The 25,628-nt window shown below is 35.0% G+C and overlaps 1 protein-coding gene across 2 annotated transcripts; it reads left to right on the top strand.

Moving 5' to 3' along the window:
* Positions 1-14,038: 14,038 nt before the first annotated feature.
* LOC102603105 (dirigent protein 17-like) lies at positions 14,039-16,793 on the top strand. Of its 2 annotated transcripts, none has more exons than XM_006338990.2 (2): positions 14,039-14,184; positions 15,831-16,793. In XM_006338990.2, exon 2 carries the CDS (start codon positions 15,900-15,902, stop codon positions 16,386-16,388), a length of 489 nt encoding a protein of 162 aa, XP_006339052.1. In that variant the 5' UTR covers positions 14,039-14,184; positions 15,831-15,899; the 3' UTR covers positions 16,389-16,793. The 2 variants fall into 2 exon arrangements, with proteins under 2 accessions (XP_006339052.1, XP_006339053.1); XM_006338991.2 differs by having other exon boundaries at positions 14,041-14,184; positions 15,876-16,793.
* The last annotated feature ends 8,835 nt before the right edge of the window (positions 16,794-25,628 follow it).

Below are 25,628 nucleotides of genomic sequence, written 5' to 3'. Positions count from 1 at the left end.
ATTGTCCAAACTTATACAACTCAGCATATACAAGGGGCACATATTGCCACTCCTTATGTGCAACATGTTCCTCCAGTATATGCGGTGGAAACTCAAGCCTTTACCAACCCAATATCGGTCAAGTTTCAACCCGAGGTAGATCAATATGAGGAAATGGAGAAAGATGTCAAGGCAAAGGCTGATGATGTGTTAGCTAGAGAGATTCGTGATCTTAAGGAAGCAATGAGAAACCTCCAAACTACTAGGGGAAACAAAAGCCTAGAATATGAGGATCTCTGTGTGCAACCTGACATTGATTTGCCTGTAGGGTACAAACTGCCAAAGTTTGATACTTTCAATGGAATTGGTGATCCTCATACACATCTAAGGGCGTATTGTGACAAACTGGTAGGAGTGGGGAGAGACGAGAGGGTCAGAATGAAGTTGTTCATAAGAAGTTTATCTGGTGAAGCTCTTGCTTGGTACACACAACAAGATCTCCATAAATGGCGCGGTTGGAGTGATATGGCACAAGACTTTATGGATCGATTCAAGTTCAATACCGACATCATACCAGATAGGTTCTACCTCACTAAGTTAAAGAAGAAGTCTACTGAGACATTTCGTGAGTATGCTCTACGTTGGAGGTCAGAAGCAGCTAGAGTCCAACCACCGATGAGTGAAAGTGAAATGACTGCTACCTTTATTGAATCCCAAGATAACAGTTTTTACTATGAGAAAATGATAACCATGATGGGACAAAAGTTCACAGAAATCATTAGAATGGGAGAAATCTTGGAAGAAGGGATCAAATCAGGAAGAATCCAAGACTTTACAGCCTTGCATGCTGCAAGTAAAGCGATTCAATATGGTTCTATCAATGGGAACAAAAAGAAGAAAGAAGATGTATCTGCTGTCATGATTGACCAAGGACGCATGCCAGGTCAAGTTCCTCCCTACCTAAATCGACCACATCAACCCATTTACCCTTACCAATATGGTGAAGCCTCACAGGCTCTCTACTATCCTCCATCAACTCCTTACCATGTCTATAACACCCAAGCGAACAACTATCAACCTCGAGCTCCTACTTATAATAAACCACATTCATACCAACCACTCCAAGCTTCAACTTTTCAAAATCGACCATATGCTGCACCTAGAGCTCGTCCAAATCATGAAATCAAAACCACTCGCAACTATACCAAAATAGCTGAACCATTGGCTCAGTTGTTTGAGAGGTTGAAAACAGCAGGTATGATACAACCAATTGAAGGAAAATTCCTGATCCTATTCCAAAATGGTTTGATGGCTCCAAGCGTTGTGCCTATCATTCTGGAGTTGTTGGACACGACACTGAAGATTGTTATGGTCTGAAAAATAAGATTGAAGCTTTGATTAAAGAAGGAGCAATCCAACTTACTGGACCTCAGCCCAACGTGAACAACAACCCTCTGCCTAAACATGGAAATGCTGATGTGAACATGATAACTATAGAGGAAAATGTGGTGCTGAACGGAAGTATTGTTCCCATTAGAAAGATGGAAAATGATACTTTATCGGCCTTTGATGCTCTTATCATGACAACCCATGAACAAACGTTGATAGAGGTTGCTGCTGCAACATCTTACATGCCTCTCTACAACAGCGAGACACCGACCATTTGGGGTGCTGAACCAAAGGAGACTTTGAAGAATTGGACTTGTACTTCGTCTCTGGTTCGCCAGGAGTCTTGGTAGATTGAACAAGTAGTAAAACTTTTGGAGTAGCACGATTTTTTTTTAAAAAAAAATCGAGGCTTAAATTGTGCCTTAAAACTTTATGTTGTTTTGCCTCACTTTTTTTGAATGCTTAATTGCAAAATCTATAAATGCATTTCCTATTTTCTTAATTGCCTTTTGCCTATTACTTTCATTTTTTTTTAACATATTAATTTTCAAATTTAATCTGTCAACTTTATGATTGTGACGTAATGAAACAAATGAACAAAGTTTGAAGCCAATCAAGATTTTCAAAGGATGTGAAGACAATCTATAGTTGAACAATCAACCAAGAAACATGACAACATGACAATATTCGAGCATGAAGTTTTCCATTCAAGAGAAGTCAAGAAACTACACCAAAGGGCGACTTTAGATAAGTTTCTTTTAACTGTAACTTCCACTTTTCATGTAATTTATGAACTACGTTCCGACCTGATTCCTTTGGTAGGATACGTAGGCAGCCCACATAGGGTTCAGTTTTACTATAGAACAATTTTAAATTTTCTTATCTGTATTAGGAGAACTACGCCTGACTTGATTCCCTCGGTGGGATACGTAGGCCACTCACATACAGTTCAGTCGTATTAGGCTAAAAATTCAAAATTCTTTTACTATTTATGTAATTTTGAACTACAACATGGCTTGATTTCCTTGGTGGAATATGTAGGCAGTCCAAATCGGATTCGGTCCCTTTATTAGAAAATTCCAAATAATTTCTATGTACTTGAACTACGTTCTGACCTGATTCTCTTGGTGAGATACGTAGGCAACCTATATAACGTTCGGTCTCATCACAACATAAATTTAGTATACTTTTTCTGAAATCGACACTGGGGCAGATTTTGGAAAATATGGTCAAGGAATGACCGAATAATTGTCAAGCTATAGGCTGCTAACCTGACAAGAAGCATAACAGACAGATGACGTTCATTTCGTTTCAAAAATTGTCACAATCTTAGAGTTGATAGAAAATATATTATTATTTTTTACAACTTATAAACATATACTTACATATTTTTCTACACATTAACATATGTCTCTTTCAAATGATAATTTTTACTCTCATTTTGATTTTATAAAACATACTCTTTTTTACTGTTCATCTACCAAGTCTCAAACGGAGATCACAAGGTCTGAACAAGCAGGATAGATGGAAGGCCAACAAAGTCAAGCTTCGAGTCAACACGAATCAACACCCTTCCCAACTAAGAATTTTTCTTTGAGTGCAGGAACAACAAAGATACAAGAAGTCACTACTGGATTACATTAAAGTCATCATTTGCCTCCAGGACCTCTCCTGAATAAGCCAAATGACCCCACATTTCACTTTATCTCTGACTTTATTTCTTCATCATGACTTTATATTCTTATTAATGTCTTTACCCAAAATTTGCAGATAAAATCCCCTTGATTTATTGAATAAGAATCAAGTCCATTACAGGCGCCACTCGATCCATCAAATTGCATATCAAGGCTTAAATATCAAAGATTAGAGGCGACTTTCAACCAATTACAATCATCGACATCAACAACAATCGAACAACTTCACTAATTTTATTTTTTACTTTATTAAATACATTTATAATTCACTTTACTCACTTTAACGACTTTATTTTAAATTTTACAGGAATCAACAACCGCTTTCAAAGACAATTGAAGACGCCACTTGGCCTACGGCTCTATAGTCATCAACCACACGGCTTTTATTTCTCACTTACTATTATTTTATTTTTACTTTATCATGACTTTATTTGTAATTTTACTCTACTTTTTTTTACAACAATCAATATCTAGCTCCGAAGACAATCAGAGGCATCACTTCATCAAGCCCCGAAGACAACCGGAGGCATCACTTCATCAAGCCTCGAAGACAACCGGAGGCATCATTACAACTAGTCCCCGTAGACAATCGGAGGAAATTCAGACATCACTTATCATCGAGACCCCGAAGACAACCGGGGGCCTCATTTATCATTCTAGTCCCCGTAGACAATCGGAGGATATTAGACATCATTTACCTTGGGACCCCGAAGACAACCGGAAGCCTCATTTAAGTCCCCAAAGACAACTGGTGGCCTTATTTATCATTCAAGTCTTTGAAGACAACCAGAGACATTATCTACATCATTTGCATAAACATCATTCATCATCAAGTCTCTGAAAACAATCAGAGACGTCATATGCCATTATATCTTCAAAGACAAACGGAGATACCAATGGGCCATACGACCTCATCATCATAAGCCAGACGGCTCTCAACATCAAGTCTCTGTAGACAATCAGAGACATCTTTATTTACCAAGTCTCTAAAGACAACTAGAGACAGCATTTGGCCACACGCCTTTCATAAGTCACACGACTTCATACCATTCTCACACATACATATATTACCATTCATTTATACATTCTTACACTTTAATTTTATCTCTCACTTTAATGCCAAATTTTAACACGAGTTTCAGGAAAATCAGTCTAAAGCAACCAAAGACGCATCACAACGTGGAACTCTCTCTTAGTTGTGAACTGGGGTAATTTGTTGAGAAAGTTTAGCTTTCCAACAAAGGTAAAAAAAAAAAAAAACATGTGTTGAATACAGTAAAACATGCCACTTCTCTATGTAAATTATAGTTTCTACTAACAAGTTTATTTCAGTCTTTGCCGAGAGCATCCAAGAGGATAAATTCTCAAATCAAATCACATGTGTGGACGACATCAAAAAGGATACAACACAACGTGGAACTTTTTCTTAGCAGTGAACTGGGGCAAATTTGCTGAAGAGGAATATCAAACTCGCTAGCAAATGTCAAAGATCTACTCTCGAACTCATTTCTGCCTACATACCACGAATACGTGAAATGTAGGTTATCCAATTCTTCTTTCATAACCACCTCTACATCTCAACTCAATTAAATCATTCGGTGACACCTCTAAACTAAAATACGCTAGTACCAATCTTCTCAACTCTTTCCAAGGCCGTATTTGTTGGTCGCGACAAAATTGGCTATTAAGTCAACTTCTTTGCCCAAAGACTCTTTCATCATCTCCGGTCAAAGAGGGGCAAGCTGTTGACACCAATTTTTGTCCTTCCTTTCTTCTAATTTATTTCGTTGAGCTTCTAAATTACTAATAAGTCGAATACATTCTAATTCACTATTATTTTCCATTTATCACTATTGCTATCGTAATTATCTATATTACTTTAACTTTTATTATTTTTATGATTATCATCTTTAGTATCATTTTCACTATTTCAAAATTATATTTCTTATCAATGTTACTATTAGTACTTTATTGTCGTCTTCTTTAAAATAGATTGTCGTTACTTTATTTCAAGATTTTTTACTTACTAAACTTTTTATATAATGTATATTATACTAGTTAGAAGCTCAAAGGAATTAATTTAGAGAAGAAAAGGCCCAAAGTATTTCTGTAATTCAGCCAATCCTTTTGCTATCCGAAACGCAGCCCAATAGGCCCATGCGTTTCAGCCAAAATCCCTAAATCTAATCCCCTAAAAAAAATCAGCCGCTCAGTCATTTTCTCACGCTATCCCATTCGAGACAGAACCTTCAAACTCTTTTGGGCAAAACCAGAGTTGATACGTCATTTTGGTGCAAGAGGGGTGCTTTTCCAGAACTGTCTCCATCTCTATCACTCAGCTCTGACCAATTCACGTGAAGCTTGACCAAAAGACAACGTTCAAATTTCAAAATACATATTTTTCAACTCGAAATCCCGCCCAAATGATCCCAGAGATTTAACCCTCTCTATAAATACTCCCTCTGTTTAGTCATTGAAGGGGAGTTTTTTTTTTCTTGCAAAAGAAATCAGGAACAAGTTTAAGCATTCTCAAGAACACTCCTCTCTTATATTTCAATATCATCTTACGGAATATTTTCTATTCTATTCTCTATTTTGCTCGATTTTGTCGGAAGAACGAGATTAGATCTTTGATCAACGACCAAGTTCACTGCTCCACAAAAGGTGAAAATCTGAACCTATTCTGATTTATACACTGTTTTTGTTGTTAGAAGTGATATAAATAAAGTTCATAAAAAATGGTGTTTCTTTCAAGCTGAATCATTTACTGTATGTTTTCTTATGCTAACCGGAATATGAGTACTAGTAAGTAATAAGTCATATTTTGTTTAGTTTTAAGTTATGGTAAAGTTTAGTCGTAGCAATATTTTGTTGCCAGTTTTATTTCATGTATAGCATTGATTCATAAAAGTTTTTTTTTGTTTACATCGTTAAATATAATCATGCCAAGTTAAAAGCAGGATAACCACAAGAATAAATGTTGGGTAAGGAAATATTATTACTTGGCCTTAAATATGACCATCTGCACCAAAACATGAATTTGAGACTATATTTCTTGTATTGAAAATACAAGCTTGTGTTATGCCAATAACATCGACTTGTTGGGTTTGTTTTTCTTATTTAAAGAGGTCTATGTTTAATCACATGTTCCGCTCTGTTGGTTATTCCTGGATTATGATTTATTATATTCTTTTCTTCCAAATACAAGTTCTAACTTATCGTGAATCTGTTTACCCTTACTAACTACTTCTTTTTTCCGTTTTCTTTGTTTGCATGAATACCGGAGTTGACGAGTTCTACGAGTCCTGCTTAAGACTCTATTTCGTCGCTAGACCTGTGACCGACATTTATTCTCCATTCCTTGCCATTTGTTTCTCTCGCCCCCCTCCTAAAAAATCTGAACAGAGGAGGAAAAATTTTGAGAATGCAAAGTTGTCCGTTATATTTTCTTTCGTGGTCACTCAAGAGTCGTCGAAAGTTGGCAAAATGTTTCACTACTTTGATGCATTATGATGGTTTACCTATCTACATTTGCTTGCTTGTATGATTTAAAACTAAATTTTAATTATTTGCTAATCCATTAGGACTTGCGATTAACACAAGAATTTTATTCGTAACTATATCAGTAGCTATTTAGTCATTTATAATATGATACCCTTTTTAAGACTTCACTTTAATACTCTAATAATCACTTGATGTCCTTTTTAAAAAATAAAATAAAATAATGTACTCAAGTTTTGTCAACATTTACTATATTTTTTAAAACACCTTGGGTTAATAATGTTATTTTCATAATTTGAAATTACTATTTTTATTATGGTCATGATGAGTCTATACTCTAAGCCTTTTAGTTTCAAACTTTCTAAAAATGAAATTATAAATCTATGATTGTGAGTTAAAAAATGATTTTACTTTAGTGTTTTTGAGTATTAAAAACTTTTAGCATAATAGTATAGAATTAAGTGCCATAGTTTACTCTCGTAAGCAGAGATACTCAGGTGATCTTCATCATTCCTAATTCCAGCCTGTTCCTTTCAAAGTGTTCCCTTGCTAATGCTTTTGTAAAAATGTCTGCAATTTGTTGTTCAGTGGCACAAAAATTCATTGAAATTTGCCCCTTTTCTACATTGTCCCTTAGAAAGTGATGACGGATGTCTATATGTTTTGTTCTCTTATGTTGGACAGGATTCTTTGCAATGTTTATTGCGCTTGTATTATCACAAAAAATTGGGACACACTCAACATGAAGCCCAAAGTCCTAAGCTGTTGTTTAATCCACAATAATTGAGCACAACACGAGGCTGCTGCCACATACTCAACTTCTGCGGTGGATAATGCAACAGAGTTTTGTTTCTTTGATCCCCAGGAGATTAAACATGAACCAAGAAAATGAGCCATACCTGTAGTACTCTTTCTGTCTGCAAGGTAACCAGCATAATCTGCATCGGTATACCCTACTAATTCGAAGTTACTTCCCTTTGGATACCATAGTCCCAAATCAGTGATTCCTTTTAAATATCTGAGAATTTTTTTAACAGCTTGAAAATGAGATTCTCTGGGACTAGTTTGAAATCGAGCACATAATCCCACACTGAACACAATATTTGGCCTGCTGGCTGTAAGATACAAGAGAGACCCAATCATGCCTCTATACAGTTTTTGTTCCACAGCAGAACCTGTTCCTTCCAAGTCTAATTTTGTAGCTGTAGCTATTGGGGTATCAATATGTTTAGCATCTTCCATGTTGAACCTTTTGAGTAGTTCCTTGGCATACTTTTGCTGATGAATGAAGGTACCTGATTGTGTTTGCTTTATTTGGAGCCCCAGGAAGTAGTTTAATTGGCCAATCATACTCATCTCAAACTCGTTGCTCATAAGGTTAGCAAATTCGTTTGTGAGAGTCTTGTTTGTGGTTCCAAAAATAATGTCGTCTACATACACTTGTACTATCAGTAGGTCCATTCCTTTGTTTCTGAGAAAAAAAGTGTTGTCAATTTTCCCTCTTGAATAGCCATGGCTTAGGAGAAACCTTGACAATCTATCATACCATGCCCTTGGAGCTTGTTTTAACCCATAAAGAGCCTTATCAAGTTTATAGACATAGTCAGGATAGTCATTGTTCTCAAAGCCAGGAGGTTGTTTGACAAATACTTCTTCCCTTAGTAAACCATTAAGAAATGCACTTTTTACATCCATTTGATACAAGGTGAACTCCATGTGAGATGCAAATGCAATGAGTAATCTGATTGCCTCTAACCTGGCCACAAGTGCGAATGTTTCATCATAATCTATCCATTCTTCTTGATTGTACCCTTGGACTACTAGCCTAGCTTTGTTTCTTGTTATCGTGCTATGTTCATCTAACTTGTTTCGAAACACCCACTTTGTACCAATTATGGTTCTATTTGATGGTTTCGACACCAGATGCCAAACTTTACTCCTTTCAAACTGATTTAGTTCTTCTTCCATAGCCATAATCCAATCTGCATCTTGGAGAGCTTCACTGATCTTCTTTGGTTCCATCATGGATAGGAATGCATTAAAAGCACAATGATTTTTTATCCCTGATCTGGTGGTTATTCCGGAAGTGAGATCAGTAAGTATATTGTCCAATGGATGTGATCCTTGGTATTTGTAATCTTTTAGAACCAAGTTTGGTTGTTCTGTATTTTGGCCATCATTCAGATCTGTTTGTTTTTCATTAGGCACCTTTTCTGAGGCATCATCTTTCTCATGTGTTTCAACACTGTCTTCATTGACTGTATCTGAATGACCTGTTTCTTGTATCTGTTTCTATACAGAGTCAGTGTATTCTTTTGATGGTACTTCGTTTTCCTGCAAATCTTGGTTAGACATAATATTGCTTTCATCAAATATAACATGCACACTCTCTTCTACACACATTGTTCTTCTGTTGAGTACCCTATAGGCTTTACTATGTGTGGAGTATCCTAAAAAGATTCCTTTGTCACTTCTAGCATCAAATTTACCTAGCAACTTTTTTCCATTATTATGAATAAAACACTTGCACCCAAACACTCTTAGATGAGTGATGTTGGGTTTCATACCTTTTAACAATTCATAGGGAGTTTTATCTAACACAGGTCTAGACATGCATCTATTTATGGTATAGCAAGCAATATTTATGGCTTCTGCCCAGAATTGGTTGGTGATTTTGTTTGCAATCATCATGGTTCTAGCCATTTCTTGCAAAGTTCTATTTTTCCTTTCAACCACACCATTTTGTTGAGGGGTTCTAGGGGCAGAGAAATTATGGTCGACTCCATGGACATCACAATATTGGGAAAACTTTGAGTTTTCAATTTCTGTTCCATGATCAGATCTGATTGCCATTAATTGTTTATCAAATTTCTTTTGAAGTTTTCTTATTAAAGAGCAAAATGCTTCAAATGCATCATCTTTTGATGTCAGGAATAGTGTCCAAGTAAACCTAGTATAGTCATCAACTAAAACAAACACATATCTTTTCCCTCCCCTGCTTTTGACTCTCATTGGTCCACATAAATCCATGTGAATTAGTTCTAAGGACCTGGTTGAGCTTACCACCTGTTTTGATTTAAAGGATGATTTTATTTGTTTCCCTAGAGAGTAAGCTTCACACATCTTTTCTTCTTTGAACTTTGTTTTAGGTAGTCCTATTACTAAGTCCTTAGTGATGAGTTTATTTAGTTGTACTTGGCTAGCATGTCCTAGTCGTTTATGCCAAAGTAAAGGATCTTTATCCAACACACTTAGACATACTAGATTCTCATCAGATGTGATTGAAGTATCTACAGTGTAGACATGTTTGTCCCCTTTTCCAGTTAAGACTACCCTTTTTGTGATTAGATTGATTACTTCAACACCGGTGGATAGAAAAATTACCTTGTTTCCCTTGTCGCATAGTTGGGATATACTAAGTAGATTGTGTTTCAGTCCTTCTACGTAGTACACCTTTTCGATTGAGTGTTCATCAGATCTTCCAATCTTACCAATGCCTTTTGATTTTGTCCCTTTTTTTCCACCACCAAATGCTACCATTCCACCTTTTCCTTCTTCAAGTGAGAGAAACATTGTTTTGTCTCCAGTCATATGTCTTGAGCAAGCGCTATCCATGTACCAATGTTGCTTGCTTCCTCTAACTTCTCCCTGAAGAAACAATTAAAGGTTAGTTTTAGGAACCCAGATCAACTTGGGTCCTTTGTTTTGATCAAAAGGATGAATAAGATCTCTGTTTATCCAATTTCGAAGTCCTGTTTTGTTTAGAGATTGTATGTTCCTTAGGTGTGTGTTAGTTTTAGTTCTTTGACAATTTAGTTTAGAGTGACCAGTTCTACCACAGAGACTACAAAATAAAGAAGTTTTATATTGAGATTTGTTAAAACCTATTCCAGCCTTAATGTTTCTAGTATTATTTCCTAGATGTGCGACTATCATGGATGATCTTGTCCATTTATTTGCCCTTTCCAAATCAATTTTTATTCTGGACAATTCAAGATTCATTCTCCTAGAATTTTCTTTTTCTAAGTTTAAGTCGTTTTTGAGTTTATTCACTTCATGTTCATACTTAGGTTGATCACACGACTTTTCTTTACCAAGAATTTTCAGTTTATATTTTCAGACTTTAGTGCTAGATTGCAGGTTTCAAGTTGCTGTGTTTTCTGCAGCAATTACTTGGTTTTCTCCTGTAGTTCACTGTTGAGTTTTTCGAGATCGATGTACTCAAACTTTAAACTAGTCATGGAGGCAAGCAATTGTTTCTTGGTGTTAACTAGTTCTTGAATTGTATCTATAAATGTGAGCGTTAAGAAGGATAATTTTTTCTTAGAGAATTTAGTTAGCTTATCTTTAAGATCAAATAGATTTACCTCCATTCCTTCAAAGTCTGATTCAGGTTCTGGTTCTGATTCTTCCATGGCCATTAAGGCAATGTCATCAGCATCTCCACCATATTCTTCATACATGTCTGAACCTGTTCCCCAAGCTGCATACATTGCTTGTTCCTTCTCTTTGTTTTTCTTTTGCTTAAAAGTTCCCTCTTCTCCTTTTCAGCTCTTTCCTTTCTCCATTCTGCTTCCCACATAGGACAATCCTTAATCTGATGATCGGTTTTACCACACTTAAATCATCCTCCACTTTGTGATTTTTCTGTAGTTTTTTCTTTGGTGGGTGGTGACTTTTTTTCAGAATTCATTCCTCTTTTGAAGAGTTTCTTGAAGTTTCTGCTTATCAGTGCTAAATCCTCATCATCTATATCTGATTCTTCACTCTCAGTTGCTTTAAGTCCAAGATTTTTCTCTTTGTTTCCTTCACCTCTTTTGTCAACATTCATCTCATATGTTTTGAGATTCCCTACCAGTTCATCCAAGGTCATATTTGTTAAGTCCTTGGCTTCTCTGATTGCAGTAACTTTTATTTCCCATGATCTAGGCAAGGTCCTAAGCACTTTGTCTACCTGTTCCTCAGTGGTGTATACTTTCCCCAAGGAGATTAACTCGTTTACCACAGTAGTGAATTTGGTGATCATATCTTGAAGTGATTCTCCGGATTTCATCTTGAAGGCTTCATACTCAGAGCATAGTCTGGCAATTCTGAATTTTCAAACTTGAGTTGTACCTTCGTGAGCGTTCTGTAAAGTGTCCCATATTTGTTTCGCGGAGGTACAACTTGAGATGCGATTAAACTCATCAGGTCCTAGTCCACATACAAGGATGCATTTGGCTTTTGCATTCTTTCCCAACATCTTATAGTCAACTTCTCCGTATTTATCTTTAGGTTTTGGTACAATGTTTCCTTCACTATCCGTAATAGTAGGAGTTAATGGTCCATCAGTGATTCTAACCCATAGTTCGTAGTCTTCGGCTTGAATGAAGTCTTCCATCCTTGTCTTCCACCATGAGTAGTATTGACCATTGAATAATGGAGGCCTGTTGATGTGTTGCCCTTGACCATGTCCGAGAGGAGGTGCAGAACTCATAATGATCTTTCTCTCGAGTTATTAGACTCTTGATTAAGATAACCTGCTCTGATACCACTTGTTGTAATTCTACCCTCCTGAATTCTATACAGGAACACGTAATGACTACTTGTTCCTATTTGTTTGAAGCTTAACAATAAATAATTTCGTATAACAACTTGCTCAGCACTTTGTATTATTTATAAACCTTCAAATAACACAACGATTACAAAGTTATGTAACCTAAGGAATTATAAACTCTAATTCCTAACTACCCAAGACAAAACCCCCCAGGTTTTAGTCTTCTATCGTTCTTCAAGTAATTCAACTTGTCAAACGAAACTTACTCACAAACACTTGATTGTATTCAAAACTCTTGACTACAATCGTACAATTTTTCTCTCAACTCGCAGCACTCCCCAAAATAAAAATCAAAACTCTCTCAACTCTTGATCGTGTTTTGATATTACTCTCAATGTAAGTGTGCAATTTTTCTGAAGAAAATAACCCCCTATTTATAGATCAGAATTCCAGCAAGTCCCTATTCGACTCAACTTTGTCTTTGCCGCTACAAAGCCTTGTTGACCTCAACTTGGACTCCTATTTGTACTCGACCTCTTTCACAGAAACCTTACACATAGTAGTTTTCCTACTTTATGTAGTTTTCCTTATTGATTAAGAAAACTTCCTTAACCTTGAATTCCTACTGCTATACGTTTTTGACAAAGCACTTTTGTATCACGTATGCACGACCTGTTCTATTCACTTTGCCATTCTTCAAAACTTAGAGGCTTTAACACTATATATGTAATATTTCAATGAAAATACCTAGTTTAGGAAATTTACAAAAGTTTTTTTCTTGTAAAAACGGATCTCTTTCAACTATAACTTGAATTTCATTTCAATAGAAATAATTACAAGACAAATATTTTTTTTGATTTTCACAATATAATTTAATATTCTCTATAAGATGCAAGTAGAGGCGGAGCTAGGTGAGGTTCATCATGAGTTCGGACGAACCCAATAGCTTTTCCGTAGATTTTATATTTTTACTAGAAATTAAGTAATAACTTGTATACTCCTAACAAAATTGATTGACAACTCAATGTTAAAGAAGTGAAAGAAAATTTAGAACCTCAAAACTCCTAATACTGTCTTCGTCTCTGGACTCACTCATGGAAGGTATGTATTTTTGTACATAGCTAATCCAATCATCTATTTTTTTCATTAGAAACATTAGGAAAATAACCTTATATAATACCTACACCTATAATGGTATATTTACATGATATATCAGTAAAGTTTCAGGAGGACGGTCAACTAATATAGGTCAATAACAATATAATGAACACCTTTTATGAATGGATCCACCCCAATAACAAATTTTTCAAACATTTCTTACTCACACATAAGGAAGTACTTTCAAACTTCAACAAGCTAAGGAATAATATATTCTCCAATATTTTCTTGCATCATTTTCATACTGAATAAATAAGTAGTGTGCCTGACATATTATGAGAGTACTTTGCTATACATCTATTAAAAAATGTATATAACTTTTTATCGTCGTTATGAAAAAGTACCAAATAAATCATAAAAAATACGCTTATTACCCTAGATTATTTGTAGAAATACATTAATACATTTTCAGTTTAATCTCGTATATCATAATTTCTTATTTACATGATTATGAGTTTATGACCTATAAATTATAACCAGTAACAAGAACTAAATAATTGAAGTAGTTATCATGTATTCTAAATATAGTTATTCCTAAGTATTCATCAATTTTTAAAAAAACAAGAGAGAATTAATTATTTCCTTTCAATTTTGTCCTTGTCATAAATTATTCTAAAATTAAGACACAGGTAAATAATTAAAGATTAAAATAAATCACTTTTACCCTAATTACTGAAATTAATTAATTATCCATTTTCATTTTCATCCATAAAAAATGACTTAACAATAAATTTTTATCCATATTTGCCTTTTTTAACATAAGACCGTAAATTGACTGGATAAAGTTTATCTGATAAACTATATAAAAGAAAAGAGCCAAATTTCCAGGATTTGCCGGCCGTCGAACTCGTTCTCCGGCGTCAAAATTCAACTTTTTTCTCTCCGGCGAACTCTCTGAAAATCACTTTCCGGTTAATAATTTTAATTGTAAGTTTTCACTTTACGCATAATCTTCTTTTTCTCTCATGAACTCGAAAGCCCTAAACCCCATCCCCTGTCAATTTTATCAACAGGCACGACGAATTGTTAATTCACTTGAATTGCTTTTTTGTACGATTGAAGGTTTCAAATTAGTACTTAACTTTCAGTTTAGTGATCTAATCCTATTGCTTAATCCGCCTTTTTTTTGGTATTAGTGTGTGAACATTTCTGCGGAAAATGTTTATCTGCTATGTTGTGCTTTGTTTTATAGTACTAAACTTCCAATTAATTAAACTAGCATTAGCACTAATCTCGTAGTTTCTGCCCACTCGGTTTCTGATTTCTGTTAATACATATTGTTCTTTGCTTTGGTTATCACATTATTTTGATGTTGGTATTGTGCCTTTTTTGAATGCTATGTAATGATTTCCGTTATTATTTGTTATGTCTGCTTTGCGACTGTATGCTATTTTTAACATTGCTTTGTTATGAGTTACTTGAGCTGAAGGTCCGCTTACATCCTCCCCTTCCTAGACCCCACCTTACTCCGTGTATGTTTTTGTTGTTGTAAAGATTATCTTTTAGTACAGAGTGAACTTGATGGTAAAATTTAATAGTAACTAATACTACTAATATTTTTGTCGATGAGTTTAGCTTTCCTGTGAATAGCTGCAATGTTACACATCTTGCCGACTTTGATAGTGTTGTTTCTTCAGTTTATTCTCTTCTTTTGGTAAAGATACAATGTAAAATGTGGAATGAGGTGGAGTTATTAATTTTCTTTTCGCTTACTGTGTCGCTTTGGTAGTTCAGAGTTACCTGTGAATAACTTAATTGTTCAATGTTATAGTGCCTTTTACGACTTTCCCTTTATATAGTCTGCAAGTGCATTGATAACGTGGATTTCTGGAACCCCTAGCACTAATAATAGTATTTTTGTCGATGAGTTTAGCTCTCTAGCGAATAGCTGCAATGTTGCATATCCTGCTGACTTTGATAGTGTTGTTTCTTTCAGTTTTTCTCTTCTTTTGGTAAAGATACAATGTAAAATGTGGAATGAGGTAGATTTATTGATTTTCTTTTCACTTGCTGTGTGGCTTTGGTAGTTCAGGATTTTCCTTAAATTTGCAAATAAATAAGAATGATAAAGAGAGAAAAATACTGACCAAGCGAGTAACATATTAGCTATGTACTTTCAGCTTTTAATCTTTTGCCTTCTACATTGAGAAGGAACAGTTGTCATCAGTATTACTTTTGTTTATTTACATATAAACACGTAACCCGTGTCAAATGTCTGCATAATCTTATTCATATTTTTATAAAAAATATACAAGAAATTATTTTCTTAGCATTTAATCCGCAAGGTCATTGAAGAGTGTTACTGTTATATATATTGTTTCCTCATGCCATTAGACTTCTTCATTTATTGTCAACTAGTTGTATACTTGCCAAAGCTGCTCTGAATCTAACAGAGTCATAATGGTGTTTTGAAATGGCATGTTTGCTGTTAACAGGCGATTGGTTAATTAAATTATCTTCTGTGATTTCCTCTAGTTTTTCTTTGAAAAGGATCTGAATTGCAATTAACAAGTGTTGCGATTATTCTTTCCATATTTATTGATGTTTCGGTCTAATTTTTTGTTATTTGTTAGTGCGAAGCTCCATTGTATAACAGAAACTTGGTAATCTACTCATAGGGCTGATTGGAAGGACTGCTGGAAATGGATTTTCCATGCAAAGAAAGTGACGCAGAGGAGTTTTTAGCACCTGGAGTATTTGAGATACCTGGAGAGCCAGCTGTTGTTATTAATGGGCTGCCTCCTGTTTCTTCAAATGCTGACGTCAATTTTCCCTGTCCAATAGTTACTGATGCAGAATCACATAAGAATTCTAGTTTTGGTCAATGGCTTGTTGGAAGAGAAGTTCGCAAGTTGTTTGGGGACCAGTATTACTATGGGAAAGTTATTGAATTTGATGGGGAAGTTGGTTGGTTCAGGGTGAAGTATGAAGATGGCGACATCGAAGATTTTGAGTGGCATGAATTGGAACGAGTCCTTCAGCCTTTGGACATTACTATTCCATTGATAACAGTAGCCACAAAGGTCAATAAGAGAAAGCAGAGATCCATTCAAGAATTCGGGGGTATAACTAGAAATCAAGGTATAAAAGATGACAAAGACATGGTGAAGAAAAACATCGTTTTTATGTAGAACTCTGGGCATGTCAAACATGGCATGACGTACTTTAGCTCATTATCCAGCTTCATGAGCAAGCCATGAGAATTCCGAGACATCTTGTGGAGACGGTAGGTTAGATGTAGTCTGGTGAGTTGAATCTCTATAGTTTTATCGATCAGTTTAATAGTCATTAGTCCAAAGACATCATTTTTTCAATTTTATTGCTGTTCTCATTCTAAGTAGTTGTGTAAAAATACTTAGTCGGCGTCATAGGATCCAAAAAAATTTAACTTTTTCTTTCTTTTGAAATATATGTTGTTGACTTCTTGTAATTGAAGATGGAGTTAGCGCTTGATTTTACTTTTTGTAAAAAATATTTGGAATAGTTTTTATGCTTGATTGTACTTAATACAAGTGAAAAATGAGTTATGAGTTCTCTAAGTGCAGCTTTATTGGAATCTAATTCATAATTCATATGGTTTTAGTGAATCCATCGAAAAAAGGATTGCTCATGAATATTAACTACAATCATGTTAAATGTCTTTTACTATTAAGGAAATAGTGATTTGTAAATTGTTTATGTAGCTTTTAAAATAGTGAACTTATTGTTATTAATTAATACATAATAAAAAAAAATCACATCATCAATGCATATAGAATATATATTCTTATAGTGACTCATTTCAATCTAAAACAAACAAAAATTTATTCGCAAAAAGAGAACTAGGTGCGATGGTTTTTTCCCCCTCCAAAACTGATTTGATTGCCACTGAAATCTGATTACATATGAAGGAGGGCTAGGACTAGCATTCTATGGAAACCAAAAAAGTTAGCCCAAAACAGTGGCAAAGGGAAAACTTCAAGAAGGCTCATATTGGAGCCTTCCTCGTTTTCTCATCTTGACTCTAAATGATGGGAATTGCTATCTATAGGTAGTTAGCAAACATTTGATGGTTGTTGGTAAGTCTCTATACTGTGTATATACCTTAGTTACATTAGTATTATGGCTCATAGAAGCCAGTTTGTCCGCTATTTTGTTAGTTTTTCTAAAGCAGTGCCTAGTAATCACTCCATGGTCTACTAATAGTATCTTGATCTCCTGCAGTACCTCTTCCTGCATTCTCTAAGGTACCTTCCAAGAGTCATTTATACAATATTGAAGGAGTAGTGAGTAAGCTTCTCCAATTATCTGGAATAAACAAGTTTGTAAAGGCGGACTTGGTTAGAGGCTCGATGGGTTTGCTAAGATGCAACTCATTGGAAACAAAAAAAATAAAATGGAATTGGATTTAGTAAATTTGTTAATAAGAAGCTACTATCAAAACTTAAAAGCAAGTTTTATATAGAGTAGTGTGGTTAGGCCGACTATGTGTATGGGGGTGGATCGGTGGAGTGTTGGTCAATTAAAAACTCTCATATTCAGATGATGAGAGTTGTAAAAATGAGGATGCTGAAGTGGCTATGTGAGCATACTAGGAGAGATAAGATTAAGAATAAAAATATATAAGACAAGGTGATCAGAGAGATTGTGCTGGACAAGCTAAAGAAAGCGAGATTGATATGGTTCAAGCATGTGAAGAGGAGATACACAAAAGGTCTAGTGAGGAGGTGTGGAAATTTGACAATGATGGATTTAAGGAGAGGTAGAGGTCGGCCAAAGAAGTATTGTGATGGGGTGATTAAATAGGACATGAGAAATTTTTAGCTTATCGAGAAATGACCTTAGGTAGGAGATTGTAGAGATCGAAAATTAGGATGAAAAGTCAGTAGCTAGTTGAGTTTACTCTTGCTTTAGAGTATTTGATTAGTCTTATTTACTTGTGTGTCTTATTTTTTAACATGCTTTGATATGCATTGCTTAAATTGATGTTACCTCTCTACCTTCATGAAATAGGGGTGGGGTTTGAGTACACTAGTGACTAGACCCTCCTTAACCTCACATGTTGATTACAATTGTTATGTTATTGTTATCGTTGCTATTGAATTCATCGAAAAATTAAGAAATCCTACTTTATGTAGATTGTTTACGTATAAACCACACGAATTTTAACTACAACCATGTTAAATATCTTATATTATATTTAGGAAAAATAGTAATCTATACATCATATAAGTTCACACAAAAAATTAGATATATCAAGTATTGTAATTTGAATTTGAATATATCTTTTTTGGAGGGAGGAAACATTAATATTTTTACTGAGGAGATTAGATTTGACTAATTTAGAAGATTATTAAAATCTATTTCATCTCCTAATTAATATTCCTTTTTAAGCTCTTTTAACTTCTATAAATCAAACACACATTGTGTATCACCATTCATGTTCTTTCAGTCAACATCTTCTTCCTCCTCCTTTTTACCTTGAAATGAACAAAACTCTCCCTTCTTCTTCCTACATTCAGCTTTGAAGCATCGATATAGATCATACCATCCATTAACAAGTTACTAGAGGTGAGATTTCTCATTATTTTCTTTGTTTTCACCTTTGTTCATCGCGTTTGAAGTTTTATCATGTGTTGAGGATCGATGATGATGATTCTTCATATATGCATGTATTTAAGGGTTCAGTATTTAGCCCATCCTAATTTTGTGTGTTCACTTTGATTAAGTTGGAGATTAAGAATCTGATTGGAATAATTTTTGTAGTTTAAAATCTCCCAACGAGTTATCCCAAATATTTTTCCACATATAATCAACCATTTTGTTAATATATCATGGAAACCGTTATTTGTTTTAGATGTTGGATTGAAAATTAAATATTCGTACCTATTTAATAAAATTTTCCAAATATATAAATACATGATATTTTACCTAAAAATAGCTAAAAATATTTACTTCGATCTCATTTCTTTCGGTATATTTTGTTTAGAATTGACTGATATTTTGTCTTTACCAGGATTGAATCAAAGTCTTTATTGAATTTCATCAGTATTTCAAATCTACTTAAAAGTTTCTACTAGTACTCCAAAATATTTGTTTTTACACCAAAATCTCGGTCAAACACATATTTATAACAAATTAAATATTTTTCTTTTTAGATAAAGAAAAGTTTGAACTTTCAGAAGGTTGGTCAAACATGCTTTAATTGTTCGCTCACTTGTTCTTCTCAAGTAAATTGGTATATTTTTTTATGCTTCGACTAGGAAATGGAGGTGCATTGAGAAGGTGGACACTGATAGATATTACAACTATATTTTTAAAGCTGATTTTCAATTTTACTTTTGTTTATTTTATTAGGACATATAGAGAAAATAAAGATGACAAAAAACACATCTGATGATATGCCGGACAAGGAAGTTAATCGGGCTGCAAAGATTCTAATGGAAATTGCAAACAACAGATCATGCACGTCATTCAATCTTGGCGAAAGGTCAGAGGAATCAAGAGCTATGAATAGTCTCGAAACGATTCACCCCTGTAGCGAGGAAATAAGAGCTTGTTTCCGTAGAGAAGAAGCTCTAAGGTACACACAACCTAACAAGGCTTTCTCATATACAGCTGTTGACGGTAAGAAGTCTGTTGTTGCTCCGCTGAAAAGGCGTGGAGGCAAACTATTCAAAAGGATTTGTCATTACGATATTCTTAAAAGGAATAAACCGCCTTTTTTCACTCTCCATTGTTTGGTAAGAGATGCAGCGGCTAGATTGCCTGGAGGAGTTGGGACTAGAGATGATGTTTGTGTTTTGGCAAGGGACTCACAATTCATCGTTGAGGACATTTCCGATTCACAACTTAGCAAAGCTGTAAAGGGAGGGTTGGACCGTCTGCACTATGAAGACGATCCGTGTGTAAAATATGAGAGGGGAAGGCATCAGTGGACTTATCTACATGGAGATAGAAAGGTAGAAGATTTTGAAGATGATTCGACATAAACTCTGAAATGAATTTTGTAAACTAAAGATTAAAGACTTTCAGCTGTAAATTATAATCATGTCTTTGTATTGCTGCATCTTTCTGGATATTTTTATGTTTAATATAAATATCATTAGTTTAAAAAAGATGTGCTTGTTGATTTACTAATGCTTGTTAGTTCCTAAAATCGAATGGTCCAATAAGTTGAGAATTCTGTAACTTTCTCAAATGGCCACTCAGGTTGATACCTGTTTTGATATTCTTTATTTGAGCCGAGGGTCTATCAGAAATAATATCTCTATCTTCAAAACGTAGGGGTAAGCTACGTGCACACCAATCTCCCTAGATCCTACTTGTGGGATTTCACTGGGTCTGGGTGTGTTGTTGCTGGCCCACTCATGTTGATTCCCGGGCCCCTTCCATGTCAGATTTCCAATGCAAGAAGGTTGTTTTTTCGGTTGGAGTTCTTTTGTAGCAGACAAGATTTAGGTTGAGTGATTTTATTGATATTAAGGCGAGATAAATGGCTTCACTACACAATTTCATCAACATGAGTGACAATTTGCGAAATTTGTTAGGACCGAAATAAGCATATGTCATGTAGAACCTAGCAAAGCAAACCTCGAAAGATCATGAGTAAGAAGACAAACGAGAAATATACCAAAAGACACAAAGATTTAACATGGTTCGGTCTATCGACCTTCATTCACAAAGGAGATGAATAATCCACTATAAATATGAAAGTACAAAATATAGAGAGAAATAACCTCAACCAATTCACTCGGAATACAAGGAGGTTCACAAATTCTCCCCCATAATCAAAACTTTCAAAACGCTAGGACTAGTCAAATTTTAAACATTTTCCTAAAAGAAAAACATATTTATGGTAAGAAACTCAGGACAATTAATACCTAACAAATCTCCCCCTTGACCTGAATTTCACATGACCTTTAGCACTATACAAGCACTAGTCGAATCAAGCTCGGAAGTACAGTGTTAGCAGCACCTGAAGCACTAATTGTCCTGATTCATAAAGAAACAGGACAATGGGGTCATGACTCATGAATGATGCTTATTCCAATAGAAACACTCCCGCGCTCTCAGCTAAAAGACTCCCCTCGCTACAATAAAAATAGTTTTTAGCGTCAATAAATATGCACATCAACAAAGAGTGCTAAATCTTTTACCAACATTAGTTAATTGTCATTGATCCAATGTCGTTATAGGCTTTTACCGCATTTACAAATAGTGCTAAAATATAATTGCCACTAAAGAAACATATTTAGCAGCAATTAAGCTATTATTGTTAATAATTGCCACTAAAAGTCATTTTTGATGTATTGCTTGTGGCTTTGATCTCCAAGTACAGAGTTAGATGCATTGTGCAAGTCTAATTGATCGATCGATGCTTGAACTCTTTTCCTTTTTGCTGGACCAAAATAAGTTCGCAAGAAATGGAGTTCAGCTGAGAACGTCAGGTCTTTTCGACTGTTAGCATGGGAAACCACAAGAGATCATATTGCATACATAAGCTACATAAACTGAGATCATTTGGTGCAGAACTTCATCATTCAATATTACAGTGCCTTTTAAGACTTTTCCCTTTCTATACGATCTTAAGAAGTTGCCTTCAATAGATGAGATAAAGGAGAAATGAAGATGAAAAATATTGTATACCACACGAATTTTAACTACAATTGTATTAAAGATGTTTCATTATACTAGGGAAAAATAGTGATCTATAAGCTTATATATATAGCTTCTAAATATAGTAAATCATCATATAAGTTCACACGAAAAATTAGATACATCAAGTCTTGTAATTTGAATTTGAATTTTTTTTTTTGGAGGGTAGAAGAAATATTTTGAGTGAAGAGATTAGATGACTAACTTAGAAAATTATTAAAATACATTTATCTCCTAATTAATATACCTTTTTAGTGAGGAGATTAGATTGACTAAATTAGAAAATTATTAAAATCCACTTATCTCTTAATTAATATACCTTTTTAGCCCTTTTAACTTCTATCTCCATAGTCTATAAATCAAACACACACTGTCTATCTGAAAAGTACTTGTTTCTGCACCAAAAACTTTGATCAAACACTTTACTCCTTACAAAGATGACAGAAAACACATCTGATGACATGCCGTACAAGGAAGTCAATCGATATCGTGCAGCAATGATTCTAATGCAAATGGCCAATGTTGTGAATCTGCCCCAGCCCAATAGGGATACCAACAAGTAGGGGTGTACAAAACCGAACCGAAAATCGAGAAAAAAAACCCGACTAGTGATTGGTTTGACTTGGTTTGGTATTGAAAAAAAAAACTCGATTATATTTGGGTTGGTTTGGTTTTAACTAAATAAAACCAACCCGACATTATATATATAATTTAAGTTTTTTATTTTATACATAAAAATATTTACTTTGATATAATTTTTAAATATTTCTTATACTTTTTCATAGTTTTTATCTTTTAATATATTATTTCAAGTTTGAAACTTAGAATTCTGAATGGTTCAATAAAGATTATAGTCCACATATGTTGATAATTATAATAAAGCTTAAATCAAAATCAATTTTTTTTCCCGAAATATTGCAATTTATTCATCTTCCATCAAAAAGTACATGTTGATCTGTAGGAGGTTACAATCAGTGAATTACTCCTCCCTAGCATGAAGGATACCAAGATCCTGTATGAGATGAAATAAATACAAAAGACAGTTTAGACAATGGCTTTCTAAGTACAAAGCCTGCGTGCAAAAAGTTAGAAGTACAAGTAAATTATATGTTTGTATGAATATTTTACCGAAAAAAAACCCGAAAATCCGAAAACACCGAAAAAATCCGAAAAAACCCGAGGTTGAAAAACTTGAGTTTTATTGGTTTGGTTATAGATTTAAAAATCCGACACAAATGATTTGGTTTGATATTTGAAAAACTCGAACCAACGCGGTCATGTACACCCCTACCAACAAGGATATCACACAAATAGATATTGGGCCGAGTAAAAGCAATTGGGCCAAGCCTTCACAAAGGATAATTTGGGATCCAGGCTGAGGGTATTGTTGGTTGTCGTTAAATAGAACAGGGCATCACTATCAGAGGGATCATCAATTATGTGCAAAAGGCAGTTTCTACATTTCTCATCCCCAATCTGATTCTAAGCTTCTCATCTCCCTTCTACCGTCTATCAATTCCCTAGTTCTTATGTTTAGTATTTCTATGATTCTGTTTGGATTTTTGTTGTTTGCGGTTATTGCACTTACTTTGTGGATTTGTAATTGAACTCTAGTCTTGTTGATATAGTTGAGAAGTTGGTTACTGTTACATTCGATTTGAGTTCATTAAAGCCAACAACAAATCATGCACGTCATTCAATCTTGGCGAAAGGTCAGAGGAATCAAGAGCTGTGAATAGTCTCGAAACGATTCACCCCCGCAGCGAGGAAATAAGAGCTTGTTTCCGTAGAGAAGAAGCTCTAAGGTATAGAGAACCTGAAAGGGCTTTCTCATATACAACTATCGATGGTCATAAATCTGTTGTTGCTTCGCTAAAAAGGCTAGTGGCAAACCATTAAAAGGATTCGTCATCACGATATTCTTAAGACAAATAGACCGACTCATTTTTCTCTTCACTGTTTAGTAAGAGATGCAGCTGCTAGATTGCCCAGAGGTGTTGGGACTAGAGATGATGTTTGTGTTTTGGCAAGGGACTCACAATTCATCGTTAAGGACATCTCCGGTTCACAACTTAACAAAGCTGTAAGGGGAGGCAGTGGCGGCAGAGCTAGAAATTTTACGAAGGGTGTCCAGAAATTGCACAACAAAAGCTCTTTTCAAAAAGGGGAAACATCTCTGGTTCACAACTTAGCAAAGCTGTAAGGGGAGGCAGTGGCGGAGCTATGAATTTTACGAAAGGGTGTCCAGAAATTGCACAACAAAAGCTCTTTTCAAAAAGGGGAAAAAATTATTGCTAGTGAGATTTGAACACGCAAGCACTAGCTCATTCAAGGCGTCTGGAACCCGTCAAAGGGGTCTAAAACCTCTAGGCTACAACAACCTATTGTATTAAGGGTGTCCAAAATATGTTATTTAATCACTTTGTGTATCATTTTACTTGTATATACGGTATGTTTTTCCGATAAAGGGTGTCCAACATGCACATGGCAACGCCCCTGAGGGGAGGGCTGGACCGTCTGCACTATGAAGACGATCCATGTGTAAAATATGAGAGGGAAAAGCGTAGGTGGACTTATCTACATAGAGATAGACAAGGAGAAGATTTTGAAGATGATTCGACGTGAACTTTGAAAAGAATTTTGTAATCAAAAGATTAAAGACTTTCAGTTGTAATCATCTCTTTTTTTTTTGTTTAATATAAATATCATTAGTTTACTAATGCTTGTTAGTTCCTAATTAAAACAATATCTGACCATGTGAAAGAAAAATCTAATGGTCCAATAAGTTGATAGTTTTGTAACTTTCTTAAATAGCGACTCATGTTGATACCTGTTTTGATATGCTTTATTTGAGTTAAGGGTCTATCATAAATAATATATCTCTACCTTCAACAGGTAGGGGAAAGCTGCATACACACCAACCTCCCTAAATCGTACTCGTGTAATTTCACTGAGTATGTTGTTGTTGGCCACTCAATTTGATTCTTGGCCCCCCTTCCATGTCAAATTTCTGGTGCAAGGTGTTTTTTTAGGTTGGAATTACTTTGTAGAAGACAAGATTTATGTTGAGTGACATTATTGATACAAAGATGAGATAAATAGCTTTACTATACAATTTCATCAACATGAGGGACAATTTGACAAATTTACTCCTTTGCGGGTTTGATTGCTATATATTAAACTGCTTTAATATGCACTGCTTAAACAACCTATCTACCTTCTTGAGATAAGGGTAAGTTCTGAGTATACTATACCCTCCCAAACCTCACAAATATAACATTCATTCTAAAAAGGGAACCAGGCGCGATGCATTCACTAAGGTGCAATTCATTGGAGTCAAATAATAAAAAAATGAATTGGATTGAGCTAAGGGTCATTTGGAAATAACCTCTCTACCTTCTTGAGGTAGTGGTGGGGTCTGAATACACTAGTGACTAGTGTCACGCCCCGAGCCTACACCCTGGGCGGGACCGGCACTCGGAGACCATTGCTGGCCCCAAGCGAACCCTTGGCCTGGCTTTCTTAACTCAGCGGAAACTTAACTCAACAGAATAACTCAATGCCATGCAAAGACATAAAATAACTTAACTGATGAAATCTGGCCAAAAAGGCAACTCGAGTCTCAAAATAGAATATTTACATATATACATAGATAAGAGACTCAAAACTAACTGACTGACTGTCTATGAAGCCTCTAAAATACTTAGATGGATGTTGGGACAGACCCCGCAACA

Source organism: Solanum tuberosum, unplaced genomic scaffold (genome assembly GCF_000226075.1).
Source record: "Solanum tuberosum cultivar DM 1-3 516 R44 unplaced genomic scaffold, SolTub_3.0 scf00008, whole genome shotgun sequence".
Classification (NCBI taxonomy): domain Eukaryota; kingdom Viridiplantae; phylum Streptophyta; class Magnoliopsida; order Solanales; family Solanaceae; genus Solanum; species Solanum tuberosum.
This window is presented reverse-complemented; position numbering and strand designations above follow the sequence as displayed.